Source organism: Eptatretus burgeri, chromosome 9, assembly GCF_056783735.1.
Source record: "Eptatretus burgeri isolate ZD-2024b chromosome 9, Ebu_testis_v1, whole genome shotgun sequence".
NCBI classification, from domain to species: Eukaryota; Metazoa; Chordata; class Myxini; order Myxiniformes; family Myxinidae; genus Eptatretus; species Eptatretus burgeri.
This window is the reverse complement of record NC_140969.1, coordinates 69395450-69409838: the sequence shown is the minus strand read 5'-3', so window position 1 is coordinate 69409838 and position 14389 is coordinate 69395450. Positions and strand designations below refer to the sequence as shown.

The window sequence follows — 14389 nt, the reverse complement described above, 5'->3', positions numbered from 1 at the left end:
CACTTCCTGTCTTTGCCCAGCTAACCTATCCTGTCAACCTAGTCAACTCCCAACCCCTAAGATCCCTTTATGGAGGGGAATAGGGAGAGACTAGCATCCTGTCTCGAGGCCCAATGAAGCCTCAGAATGGCCTCCCTCAGAGTTCAGCAATCTAACCCAAGGTGGGTCCAGCGGCCTCCAGAGAGCGAAGGGATGGATGGTGCGAAGGGGTACATCTCCTAACTATCCTACTTTTTATTAACTTTAAACTACCCCGGGGCTTTCCAAAACGCCTGTCACTTAAACTATCAGTTCTAACAACCATGATTCCCGTCGCCTGTGTTGGTGTCCATTACAAATTTGGGCCTCACCCTCAAATTTTCCTCCGTGCCCTTGCACAATTTCATGGCTGGGCAGCGTGGCTCAACTGGCAGGGACTTCCCCTCTGCCGAACTCCAACCATGGCACCCCCGGGCCCTGAGGCTGTCTCCGAGCCTACCTGTTCCCTAAGAACAAAGGGGGTTGCCCTTCCTGGCATTGCCCTCTTTCCACGCCCACGTGGCATCTTTGGTGCTCGGGGCCCGTTCCCCGGGTCGCCCGTGCCCAGTACACTATCCCGGTCCCTTGGACGCTTGGGCTACTCTGGCTGACTACTTTGGTGCCCGGGGTGCCCACTATTCGGTACTCACCTTCCCAAGCCACGCTCACAGCCGGTCAATTTTACTCCTGCACCCCTCCAAATGGGTATCGTACCTTCACTCAACACCAACAACAGAACGACCTCCTTTTTGTAAATTTAACTAACCCACTAACTAACATTAAACTGACCCTGGGGTCACTTGGGTGGGAATCACTCCTCCCCCCACTCATTCATTCACACCATGCATACCACATTCGCTCTACTCACACACTTGGGCCCGCTGTCCCACACTCACTCATCACACATTTTCCATTTTCCAATTCACGCCACACTCCAACACTGCCATTCCGCTAACTAAATTCCCCTAACTATCTCGTGCTCCCGAGTCGTCCCTTAAACTAATGCACATTCCTTTTAATCTACGTAGCTTAGATACGTCCCCACTGCACATTCCATGTCTGTCCATGTCTCGAGAAATCCATTTTCCATACTAAATCTAACCTAAATTCCCACTAACTAACCCATTCCACGGGCTCCATGAGGAACAACCCATGTCCCCATGAAGCCGGTCTAACTAACGCTAACCCATCCCACTAACTAGTGCTCCTATGCCCAATCTGGGATGCTTGCTTTTTTTCTGCAGCGCCATGGTGGCGGTTTACGACACGCCCGTTCGTCCGCTCCGATGGCCGATCCGTGCAGCCATGACGTCACCCTGCACATCGTAACAAGTGCTCGCTTTCACGGGATTCCGGGCATGCGCGACGATGTGCGCTGCTTCCCCGGCATTCGTGCCGCGAGGTCCGGGTCGATGACGTCACCCGCACACCGAGCCCACGCGGTTTCCCGTGCAGGCCAGCATGCGCGCATTGTCCCGGAAACCCACTCCGCGAACAGAACGCGCGGAATGCAGTACATGATGCCCCGCACACGCGCTCACGTGGGAACCTGCGTCTTCCAAATTCAACCCGTACTTGGCTACATTTTAACCGTCCGCGGGGCGTTTCCGCGCCGAAATCCCTCCACGAAGACGCGCGCGTGAGGGCCATTCACGAAATGCTGAACGGGCCTCGTATGTGGCGTCTCGCGGGACCGGCGCGGTTACCGGAATAACCCTATGCGGCCCTCCAGGCTCGCCATTCATGTCTCCCTTCTGCATCGGTCCATCGTCCATTTTCATGCACGCACTCACGCACGCCATGACACTCACACCATACGTACATTTCAACACACATTTTGACACCCTCGTACCCTCAACCACACACACCGGGACATTCACATCGGGGATTCGCACTACCACAAGCAATCCCGGGGCCTACCCCAAGCTGCGCGTGTACCCGTTAACAGCAATCATCCGCTCCACCTCATTCGGCTCGACCGGACCCACCTCGTCGTGATCTGCTTCAAGGGAGCATATTTCCTCCCTCCGTTCCTGAAGGAGGCTATCCTGTTGCTAGCACCGGGTCACAAAACATTCCCTAAGCTCAACCCCATCGTCCCTCACTAACTCTATGTGTGTGTGTTCTTTATCTTTGTTTCTCCGTATTTCGTTCACCTTTTCCTGTTCTACCTCCCGCGTCTCTGGTGTTCCTTCCTTTGTCTCCCGCGTCTCCGTTTGTGTCTCTGTGACGTCCTCCGTCATCCCCTCGTGTTCATTAGTTTCTTCCTTTGTCTCTTTTATTTTCTGCGTCCCCGTCTCCTCTTTTAATCTTTCCGTCGTCCCCTCGTGTCTCACCCGACACGTTTCGGTTTCCCCAATTACAGTGACGGCGTCTCTCGTCCCGACCTTACCCGCCTCCATTGCGGGTGGGACACATTGCACACTCCGTGTCGGTTCGGTCCCTCTGCCACGTGGTGCTGCCATGAGGCCTTTTATTCCCGTTGTCCGCATTTCGCCACGTGTAGGCGCCATTATGCCTCTTATGCCCGTCTGCATTGCCTCTTGCCCTACCTGGGGGTTCAACCCCATGCTCTGCATCTCACCCCACAGTGTTTGCATATTTGCATCCATCCTGTTGTTTGTTGTTTGTAAATCACCCCTCATCGCATCCATTTTATTTTCCATTCTTTGTGCATCCGCTTTCATTTCATGCATATCCTGTCTGTTCGCTTTCATTTTCCCCATCAACGCCTCGAACATCTGTCTCTCGTCAAACGACTCTGTGGAAGCCGATTCGCCATGATATGGCGTGGACCCGCCAAGGGTCGGGAGGGAAGTTTGATGGAGTGGGGGGGGGTGTCATACGCCGCCCCTGCGCCCCTTTCGGACTCTGAGTTTGGTTGCGGGGAAAATTCCTGCATAGGGGTGTTGGCCTGGACCATGGGTTCGCCTACACTACCACCACTACCCACCTGCCTCAGCTCGTCTTGGCGAGACATGTTGCGTGTTGGAAACAAAATTTTAAACGCTTGTAATTTGGGGAAAAAATGGGGGGGGGGGTTCGCTCCCTACACCCCTGATCCGAATCTGTGAATTTTGTGGAGACGGAGGGGTACGAGTCCCGCTCCTGAACACCAATATTGCGGATTCGAACCTGCAAATTTACGGAGGTAGATGGGTTCGCACCCCACTCCTAACTACCAATGTTGCGGGGCCAGGCGTCGGCCGCAAGCACGACCGCGAGATGGAGCAGCAGAGTCGGCTCAACCGATCGCCCGGAATTTAGAGCGTACCTTTTCGGAAAACTCCGGAAAAGTGCGGGTCCCTTATTGGACCGAAGTTCGCCAATACACAGACGACGTGGGGTAGGGTCGATTGCCAATATCAATTTACCTAAATACCCACGTGGTCCAAACTACAGGGGAAATTCACCCTCAACGGCACCCGTACAGAACGAGCCGCTTAGCGTACTCGAACCGTGTGCGATCCGAGCGGTTTATCGCCAAGGTCCGTCGGTCCCAAATATCCCGTTGCAGCGACAACAGCCTGGCTAATTTCCCAACACGCAGCATGCCAAGCCAATGAAGGAAAGGACACGAACGAGCTGAAACATTTAATAATCGGGGTATTTATTCACAATAATAATTGGGGAACGAGGGAAGCATGTAAGAGCAGTGTTAACCCGATGAAAGAAATGCACGTATATACAAGCACAAAGCACTTATACCATTCACTACTTATCTGACTGGCGCCACGAACACACACACGCACACGCCCAAAATAATCGGACCAAATGGTCTTCATTGAGGCCTGTCTCGGACCTGTCCGCCTTGTGCAGTCTTCAAGGACCAGGTCCTCGGGGCAGGACTGGACCCCCAGCACGATCCGGACGATCCAGACGCCCTCACGACCGGGCTCTGGGCGAACGAAGTCGGCAGGGCAAAAGCTGCCAGGAGAAGACCCTTTCTGGCACCGAACACTCCGTGCGCAGACGCTTTCATAACTCAATCGCCCTGCGCGCAGATGTTCACTTCTTGCTATAACTCTCAGAACCCATGAACGCGCACTTCTTGCCAGAACTCAGTGAAAAGTGACTCGTGCCACCTTCCTCGTCCCGTTTGCGGTAGGGCGATTAAAACCGCCGTCTTTGGGTTATATAAAAATAAATCGCCTCCATCGTTTCGGCTCATTCTACGTTGGCGGGACTGTTCAAGTCCCGTGGATGTCACATTGGTGTCAGGGTGTTGGATGTTCGAATCCCTCTAAATTATATACCAGGATTAAAATCTCGCCACGAATTGGAATATAAAATTATTACAGAAAAGCACGCGAGAGCGGGAAAATTTTGGCGGGATTTTTCAAATTTAAATTAATTGGCGGCAAACGGGACTTCTGCACCATGGCGGATGTGCAGATGTTTGAGGAGGAAGGCCATGTGTCTGGCAGCGAGTCGGGGGAAGAGGGGAGAGACGGGGGTAGGGTTGGAACCTCCCCCATTCCGAACGTGGACTGTGCTTCATCGCCCGTAACGGAGCCGGCAGCGCCGGAAACCGGCACGATGACGATCCGGACAATGTTGGAACGTTTAATGAGTGCAATTACAGCACAGGGGGCAAAAATTACGGCACAGGGGGCACAAATGGAAAATCAATTCGTGACACAGAGGGCAGAAATGACGACACAGAGGGCAGAAATGACAGCACAAATGGAAAATCAATTCGTGACACAGAGGGCAGAAATGACAGATCAATTGAGGGTAATGGGGGTACAGTTGGGTGCACGGATTGATTTAATGAGGGATGAATTGGGGGAAAAGATGGAGAAAATGAAAACTGAGATGCAGGAGTGTGTGGATGTTAAATTGGGAGAAATACAAAGTAAATTCGAGGATAGATTGGAGGAAACAAAGGTAGAAATTACATTGGAGGGGGAAAATATACGGAAAAAATTGGTAGATAAAATTGATGCAACGAACATTCGGGTTGACAAAGTGGATGAAAGCCTGGAACGTCATCGTGCCTGTGTGGATGCTCGTATGCAGCTGCAAGTTGAAGAGTGGGGAGAGCTGAGGAAGCAAGGGATGAATTTGGCGGAGGAGGTAAAAGGATTGGAGGCTCGTTTGGACGAACAAGATAAAATTATGAGCCAAGATGAAGTCTTGGATAAAGGCCTGGTAGAGCCATCTTTTGTAAGTAGAGTGTCCGGGTTGGTTGAGGAGCAGCTACAAACTCGCGACGGAGCCTTGGAGGAGGTTGTGCGGGCCCAGAAGATCCTGCGGGAAGAGGTGAATCGGTCCATTCAACGTTTGGAACAGGAGGCAAAATTGACCCATGAGACCCTCACCACAAAACATTTTTGGCCACAGTGGGCTCCGAAATTGGATACGCAGCCACAAGGGTGTTTGATCCCTGGGCTGGATTCGGACAAGGGAGAAACTGAGAAGCGGGCCACCGTAAAAGTGATCCCCCTGGTAAATTTCGACGGGTCAGGGAGCGTTGAAGCTTTTCTGACGCAATTTGAGTGCATTTCCCGACTAAACGGGTGGAATGAGCGGGAACATACAGGGAATTTGGTGGCAACGTTGCGGGGACCAGCCGCAGACGTGTTAAACGTGATCGCGGAGGGGATGTTGACCGGCTCCCGCATTTGCGAGGCGTTGGGCCGTCGGTTTGGGTTCGCGGCAAACTGTGATCTGGTGCGGGCCCAGCTCCAGCACCGCAGATTGTGGCCGGGTGAGACGGTGCAGCAGCTGGCACAGGACCTTTACCAATCAGTTAGGATCGCGTATCGGGACCTTACAGTGGAGGCGTGAGACAGACTGGCACTCGAGAAATTTTTAGCTGCTCTTCCTGACCCTGAGGTCCGAGCGCTGGTGGAGCTACAGGATCCACCCACCGTTCACCGAGCGGCCGAGTGCGCGGCCAGGCTGGCCTCGTGGAGTCGGCCGGGTCGGGTTCCAGAGAGGCCATCGGTGACGATCCGACAGGCGGAGATCCAGGATCAGGGAGGGGGGCTGGGAGAAATTGGCATTACCCAAATGTTTCAGAAAATTTGCCAGAAACTGTCGAGTTTGATAAAGGGTAATTCGGTAGTTGGTGCGCCAAAGCGGCGGGGTCCAGCCCAGCCAATAGAGCAATTTGATTATGGCCGAGGGGGTCCGGAACCGGAAGAGACATTTCACCGATACTCATGGGGGCCTTTTATGGGGAGTTGTTTCCGGTGCGGGCGAAGAGGACACGTGCAACGATATTGCCGGTACCCGGCGATGGAGGGACCCTCCAATAGACTTTTAGACTCAGAGAGGATGAATCCTCCTGCTGAACCGCCAGGTCTATCCGAGATGCCCTTTCATAGGTCGGGTCCGGAGATCACTGTCGGGGGTCCGGGAGACTAGATATCGGGCTGAGCATATAGGGCCATGCACGGCTGGTGAGATTGTGGCGAAGTGCCTCCTTTGGTAAAAAAATAAAAATAAAAATAAAAAAAATGAATTGTGGGAAAATTGGCATGGGTTTGTAAGTTCTGCTGGGTTTTAGAGTGACAATCGGGACAGTGGGTAATTGGTAACAAAGTGGGCACGAGTGGCTGTCCAATGGCTGGTGCGTGGATTGGGTGAGAAGTGCTGTGTGAGTTGTTTTAAGTGAAGAAGTGAAATGTATGGTGCACACATTGTTTTTTTTATTGGGCATGGTGTGGTAACAGGGAAGGTCATGGTCGGTGAAGTGTTAGAAATGCAGGTGTCACATATAAGGCCGATGGGGTGGGGGAGTCATGTGGGTTTTGTGGGTGGGGATGATGTGCTTGTCCACAGGGATTGCTGAAGCTCACGGTGAGCGTGAATTGCGACCCCCTTCAAGGAGATTCACCACCTGGTGGCTAATGGTGACAGTGTCTGGAGGCAACTGGGAGAGGGTCTGGTTGGGCGACCAAGGCGGGTAGGACCTTGGCGACCCAGGAAGGCCAGAGGAGCCAGTGAGACCCCTTCCAGTGTGTTGTACGGGATTAGAGCTGATGGCTACCAGGGGGGAGGGAATCAAAGGGAGCGGGGCGGAGAAGCGTCCGGGTTGGACTAAAGCTTACCTGTGGGCATGGTTGCACCTGAGATGCCCCCATCATCTTGTGGTAACCCACCCCACGGCCATGACGGGATTCAGCCTGCATGAGTAAAATGAGGACCATGACCTAGAAATGTGATGATGACCATGGTGTGAGTGTTGTGAAGATGTGTGAGTCCCACCCGATCCCGCACAACTTGACAGGTGCAGCAAGGGCATGATGTCCGCATAATCTTGGGGCAAGCAAATTTGAAAATTGGCTCCCCAGGTAACGCTGGGTCTATTAGCATCCACTGGGGGAGGCGGTCAAGTGTAAATATCCCATGAATAGTGTCGTTAAGGCTTAGAGTAGGAATGTAAAGTATAAGTGTTGTGTTTTTGTGGAACCTTTTGTTTCCCCTCCCCAGATCACTGGAAGAGTGCTGGGCAAGAGCGATGATCCAGAGGATGGAGTGCAACTTCGCTCAGTGCTCTCATGAAATAAAAATAAAAATAAAAATAAAAAAACGAATGATTGTTTAGGCGAGGATAAGGCCATTAGGGGGTAGTACATTAAGCAGGATAGGTAAGTTAGCTGCGACTCGCTGCCCATTGCCCCTCCTACTTTATTTCGTTAGGTTAATTAGGTGTGAGTCAGTAAGTGTTAAGGCTGGTACGGTAGCGCCTGTGATATACCTTGCAGGAGCTGCGGTACCAGAGGAGGGGGCAGTGTTACGTTTGAGGGGGGGGGGGTATGCATTCAAAGGGTAATTAGGATGTTTAATTAGGTATGCCATGCTGTTCGAGTTTACCAGGATCTCGATGTAATAAGTAGTAATTCAGTGGTGATAAGTTGTCAAGTAAATGTTCATTTCTTCAAGGGGGAAATGATAAATGTCATGTAATTAGATAGGGACACGGGATAGGGTAAGTGTGTCTGCGTAAACCCCTTTTGGTATTCTCTGGAGACTGGCCGTGAGGTCACAGTACAGTGCAGCGGATGGCTCCGCCCCGTGATCACGATTGGCAGAAGGCGACGGCAGTGGGCCAATGGACGGCTCGATTGGAGGTGACGAGGGCAGAAGGATAAAAAGGTTCTGTTCGGGGTCGAAAAGGAAGAAGAAGAAGATTACGACCAGAACGCTCGTGGTTTTTTTTGATGTGGAACCTGTGCTGGTAGAGAGCGTCCTGGTTGCTGTGCTGAGTCGATCGTGCTCTTGATCGTGCCTGGGAGCCTTGCCGAGTCTCGTGCCTCGCTTTGGTTGGCTCTCGGGTTCTGCTGACTCGGAATACGGGGTCGGGCGGCGGGTGGACCTGCCTCCCTCTCCTGCTCGCGGCTTGGCGCGGGAGCTGGTTCCCTGGCGGCTGTGGGCGAACTTGGGCCAGGACCAGGAGGTCGACAGCACTGGGTTTCTCCTGCCCCCCCCCTGAGAAGAGCAAGGCCGGCTCGTCCGGCGCCGATCCAGGGACAGTTACGTCCACACCACGGTCCAGCCTGACCACCAGAGATAGCTACGTTTTGTGTGTGTGTGTGTGTGTGTGTGTGTGTGTGCGTGCGTGCGTGCGTGCGTGCGTGCGTGCGTGCGTGTGCGTGTGCGTGTGCGTGTGCGCGTGCGCGTGTGCGTGTGCGTGTGCGTGTGCGTGTGCGTGTGCGCGTGTGTGCGTGTGCGTGTGCGTGTGCGTGTGCGTGTGTGTCTGCTTGGCGCCTTAGAGGGTTTGAGATCTGTATATTCATTGGAATTGTCTGTGTTTTTCCCCACGCCCGATCCCACACCATCCCGTCGAATCGCCCCGGATCCCTCTTCTTGCCGAGTCTTGTTATTTCTGGTCAATAGTAAAAAGAATAAACATCATCAACTCAGTGAAAAGTGACTCGTGCCACCTTCCTCGTCCCGTTTGCTGTAGAGCGATTAAAACCGCCGTCTTTGGGTTATATAAAAATAAATCGCCTCCATCGTTTCGGCTCATTCTACGTTGGCGGGACTGTTCAAGTCCCGTGGACGTCACAGTATCTCTTTCTCTTCAGAACGTATCGCTTTCGCTTTTTCCCCACTCTCAAAACGTATCTCCTCACAGAACGTCTCTCACTTGAGAACGTCCCTCTTTCGCCTTTTCCTCTCCTCACTTTTTCTCCTCCGAACATCTCTCTCCTCTCAGAACGCCTCCCCTCACAGAAAGCCCCTCACGCATTCTCTCGCTCGTTATATATATATATATATATATATATATATATATATATATATATATATATATATATATATATATATATATATATATATATATATATATATATATATATATATATATATATATATATACATATATTTATGTAAACACTGATGTGCCAAAACATGATGACCACTGAGAGCTGAAGTGAATAACATTGATTATCTTGTTACAATGGCACCTGTCAAGGGGTGGAATATATTAGGCAGCAAGTGAACAGTCAGTTATTGAAGTTGATGTGTTGGATGCAGGAGGAATGGGCAGGAGCAAAGACCTGAGCGAATTTGACAAGGGCCAAATTTTTATGGCTCGACGACTGGGTCAGAGCATCTCTGAAACGGCAAGGCTTGTGGGGTGCTCCCGGTCAGCAGTGGTGAGTACCAACAGACAGTGGTCCGAGGAGGGACAAACCACAAACCGGCAACAGGGTGTTGGGCACCCAAGGCTCATCGATGCGTGAGAGCAACAAAGGCTATTCCATCTGGTCCAAACTGACAGTCTACTGTGGCACAAGTCACAGAATATTTTAATGGTGGTCACGGTAGTAATGTGTCACAATCCACATTGCATCGCATCCTGCTGTGAATGGGGCTGCCTAGCCACAGACCAGTCAGAGTGCCCATGAAGACCATTGTCCATCGTCCGAAACACCTATAATGGGCACGTGAGCGTCGGAACTGGACCGTGGAGCAGTGGAAGAAGGTCGCCTGGTTCGATGAGTCCCGTTTTCTTTTAGATCACGTGGATGGCCATTACATGTTCACCGTTTACCTGGGGAAGTGATGGCACCAGGATGCACTGTGGAAAGACGACAAGTCGGTGGAGGAAGTGTGATGCTCTGGGCAATGTTCTGCTGGGAAACCGTTGGTCCGGCCATTCATGTGGACGTCAATTTGACATGTCACCAACCTAAACATCATTGCAGACCAGGTACACCCCTTCATGGCAATGGTATTCCCTGATTGCAGTGGCCTCTTTCAGCAGGATAATGCGCCCTGCCACACTGAAGACATTGTTCGGGAATGGTTTGAGGAACATGATGAAGTGATCACGGTGTTACCCTGGCCTCCAAATTCTCCAGATCTTAATCCGAATGAGCATCTGTGGGATGTGCTGGACTGACAAGTCCGATCCAAGGTGGCTCCACCTCACAAATTACAGAACTTGAAGGATCTGCTGCTAATCTTTTGGTGCCAGATACCACAGGACACCTTCAGGCGTCTTGTGGAGTCCATGCCTCGGCAGGTCGGCGCTGGTTTGGTGGCACACGGAGGACCAACAGCATATTTGGCAGGTGGTCATAATGTTTTGGCACATCGGTGTGTATATATATATATATATATATATATATATATATATATATATATATATATATATATATATATATGGAGATATTTTTTAATTATTATTTTTTGTATACTTGTCGAGGCTCGTATGCGAGCGAACAAACAACGCACAGCAAGGGGGCATGAGACGAGAGGGGCCAGAGTGGGAAAGACAAAACAGTGGGGAACAGAGACATAAGGAGATCTGTGGAAGGGAGAGTGATGGGGCGGGGAACACGCGGTATACAGGATGGACATTACAGTAACTTTTAGGAAGGAAAGCAGGGAATTTGAAGGATGTGGGTTTGGGGTAGATTAACGGGGGTGGAAAAGATCGAGGATTTGGATCGGGGACAATAAGAGGTGGTGGTGAACAGCTGTTTTGAAGACCTGGAGGGAAGAATGGGATTGAATAGAGTGAGGGAGTTTACTCCAAAGGTGGGAAAAAAGAAGAATGAAAGAGTGAAGGTGAGCAGTGATTGGGATTTTTCTCGTTTTACCAGAATGGGGTTATTGGCGGACCTTGAGTGCCCTGTGGATATATGGTGGGGACAAATCCTCGACACAGCAGTGGTGGGGGGAGGGGTGTTGGGGACCGGAGAGTAGACAGTAGAAGACGGAAAGACCACCGACCTGCCCGCGGTAAGAGAGTGAGAGGCCCAAAGACTCGGCCTCATTGCGGGAGATGCCAATGATCCGAAATGCCTTGGTTTCCACAGAGTGAAGCTGAGAAAGATGGGAGGCAGGAGCACCAGCCCAGAGAGGGGAGCAGTACTCCATCAGGCTGTGGACAAAAACTTTGTATGTGATCAGGAGCTCAGGTGGGCCGTGGAAGAACTTTGCATGACGGAGGATTCCCAGTCAGCGACTGGCTTTGGAGGCCAGGTTGGAAATGTGGCTTTCCAGGAAAGGTCATGGCAGATTCTGAGACGCAGAAGCTTGAAAGAAAGGACTTCTTCCAAAGGATTGTTGAGAAAGTGGATTGGGGGGGGGGTTGCTAAACGGTCCTTTCGAAGAGACATAGCGGGAGTGTGAGATTTGTTCGGATTGAAAAACATGTTCCACGTGTTGGACCCGTTTGTGATTTTACCCAGACCTGCAGTGAGCGAAGAAGATGTTGCTTGCTGGTCTGATGGATGACAGATTGTACGGCAGAGGGTGGAGTCATCAGCAAAGAGATAAAGAGGATTTTCCAGAGAGTCGGAGAGATCGTTGATGAAAACCAGAAAAATAACAGGGCCCAGAACCTGCCCTGAGGAACTCTAGCCTGGACAGGAAGAGGGGATGAAAGATCTCCATTTAGGGCCACACATTGCCTGAGACAGGAGAGGAAGTCTGCGAGCCATGGGTGGAAATGGCCTTGAATACCAGAGGAAGAGTGTTTGGTGAGCTGGGCAGGGTTCCAGACCGTGTCAAAAGCATGCGATATGTCTAGGAATATGACTCTGATTTCATGTCTGGCATTGAGGACCTCCATCTATTGTTGGTAGAGCAGAAGCAGCATATCCCAGGAAGAGGGACCTGGCCTGAAACCAAATTGATGATTGGAAATCAGGCCATTGGAGAAGAGGAAGGATTTAATGTCTGAAGTGATGATGGATTCCATCACCATGCTGATGATTGGGAGATGGCTGATTGGTCTGTAGTTGCAGGGATCTGTTTTTGCACCTCTTTATGCAGGGCAGTAATGTTTGCTGATTTCCAAGCAGATGGCAGATGGCAGATGACCTTGAGCAAATGAGAGGGTGAATGGAACAGAGAGAGGGTGAGGAAGAGCAGAGGAGCAGGTTTTTAGGACACGTGGGAGATGCCGTCTGGACCGGTTGCAGAATCTGAGTCAAGGTTTGACAGCAAGCTTTCCACCTTGTCAGGAGAAAAAAATCTTGGACACAAGATTTCGATGCAAACACCAAGTTTAGGCATTCGGCCTTTTCACGTGCGGTATCAGCAGTGCAGCCATTTGAGGTAACGGAGGGAATGGAGGGGGAATATACACTATAAACAGATTTGATTAGATGCCACCAGGATTTTGAGGAGGGAGAGAGGTTTGAGAGTTCAGACTTGAGCTTAGAAAGTTGTTGTTTTCTGGCTCTCCTGAGAGAAGAAACACACTTGTTCTGAGCTTTATGGCAGGAACTGAGATTACCCTCAGTTGGGTTTGCTTTCCATGAGTAAAGGCAAGTTGTTTCAGGACAACTGCCTCACCACAAGCTTCAGTGAATCAGGGGCGGGAGGAAGGGGATGACAACTGAAGACGAGAGGGGATAAATCTGTGCATGATGGAGAGCAAGTTTCTTTGAAATAATTCCCAGGACGAGTTGATGTTGGAGAAAGTAGCGATGGGAGACTAGTCGAGAGGTTTGATGGCTGCTTGGAGATCCTGCCAATCAGCTTGAGTGAAATACCAGACTCGACGGCGCTGAGGTGGTTCTATGATAATAGCCAGAGAGAGGTCCACTTTGAAAAGAACGTGGTCAGAAGAAATATATATATATATATATATATATATATATATATATATATATATATATATATATATATATATATATATATATATATATATACAGTAGACTAGGCGTAAGTCGGCAGCATGTAACTCGTCACTTCGCCTAAGTCGGCAGCGTCAAAAAGTCCCAAATTTATCTCATGTTAAATCCCTTTGAATAAAGGGTCATCCCTCTGTAAGTCGTCATCTCTCAGTCGTCACTTCGTCTAAATCGTCAGATGTTGTCTGTTCCCGCGTAATGGAAACTCAAGTAAATTACCACTCCTAACTCGTCACACGGAACTGCTGCCTCGTGAGAAGCCCGATTTCATGGAATCGTGATGCTCGCTCATTGGTTTACACCGCCAGTGATAGGCTATTTATAACTGCGTACACACGTTGATCGCACTGCAGGCAGGACAATGGCGACTAAGCGTAAGCTTACAACTAAAACCTACCAAGAAAAATACGACATTATCCAGTTTTGCGAGGCAAACCCACTGATGAAGAAAACGGCCATAGCTGAGAAGTTGGACATCAAACGGCAGACATTGAACGATATCTTGAAGAATAAGGGCAAGATATTTGGACAAGTGGAGAAGATCGTGAGGCCGGTGGTAAGTGTGAAACGCGTGAAATGTGTGTCCTTTGAAGATGTCGATGACGCGCTCATCATCTGGTTTCGGCAAATGTCGACTCAGCCAAATATTTGGTTGGACGGTGAAAATCGCTGCTGAAGGCACGTAAATTCGCTGCGGACCTCGGGCATGATGATGCCGAGACCTTGCCGATGCACTGGATAGACAGATTCAAAGTGAGGTGGGGAATCGGCAAGGTCAAGAGGTGCGGCGAATCAGGCAGCGTGGATTCTCCGATACTGTCTGGATGTGATGCGCCGATACTGTCTTTTGGTGGAGGATTGCCCAGACAACATCATGGAATACAATGACCGGTTTGAGTCCTTTCTCATGCACCAGATGCCCAAGAGTTTGAGGCAGTCAAACATAACGGATTACTTCGCCAAGGCGTAAAGGATCAATCGAGTTTCGTGTTGAAGTCCGGTCATGGTTTTATATTGGCTTGTTTTGTACATTACCACACTCACTTACACATTGGCATTGAGTGGTAATCATCACCACGATGACTGTGTGTCATGTGATTTGTCACCATCCCATCACCGATGGTATATGAGTTGTCTTACAGTTGTTCATTATCTTTACTTTTGATAAACTGATTCATGAATTCCATCTTTGCTTGATCACTTTCCAACTCACCAATGAACCCCCACCTATGCCCCGAGGATTGTGTTTTCCTTTTGGT

The 14389-nt window shown here is 50.4% G+C and overlaps 2 protein-coding genes across 6 annotated transcripts in view; both read left to right on the top strand.

The window, feature by feature from the left end:
• Window positions 1-14389, top strand: part of LOC147020304 (receptor-type tyrosine-protein phosphatase kappa-like) — a 374226-nt gene that overhangs the window by 327030 nt on the left and 32807 nt on the right. The window lies entirely within an intron of this gene.
• LOC147020305 (uncharacterized) lies at window positions 4165-6735 on the top strand. Its single transcript, XM_085895593.1, has one exon. It carries the CDS (start codon window positions 4399-4401, stop codon window positions 5809-5811), a length of 1413 nt encoding a protein of 470 aa, XP_085751719.1. The 5' UTR covers window positions 4165-4398; the 3' UTR covers window positions 5812-6735.

Bases quoted from the DNA above. Each gene is read 5' to 3' on its own strand.
- LOC147020305 (XM_085895593.1), top strand. From the start codon at position 4,399: ATGGCGGATGTGCAGATGTTTGAGGAGGAAGGCCATGTGTCTGGCAGC.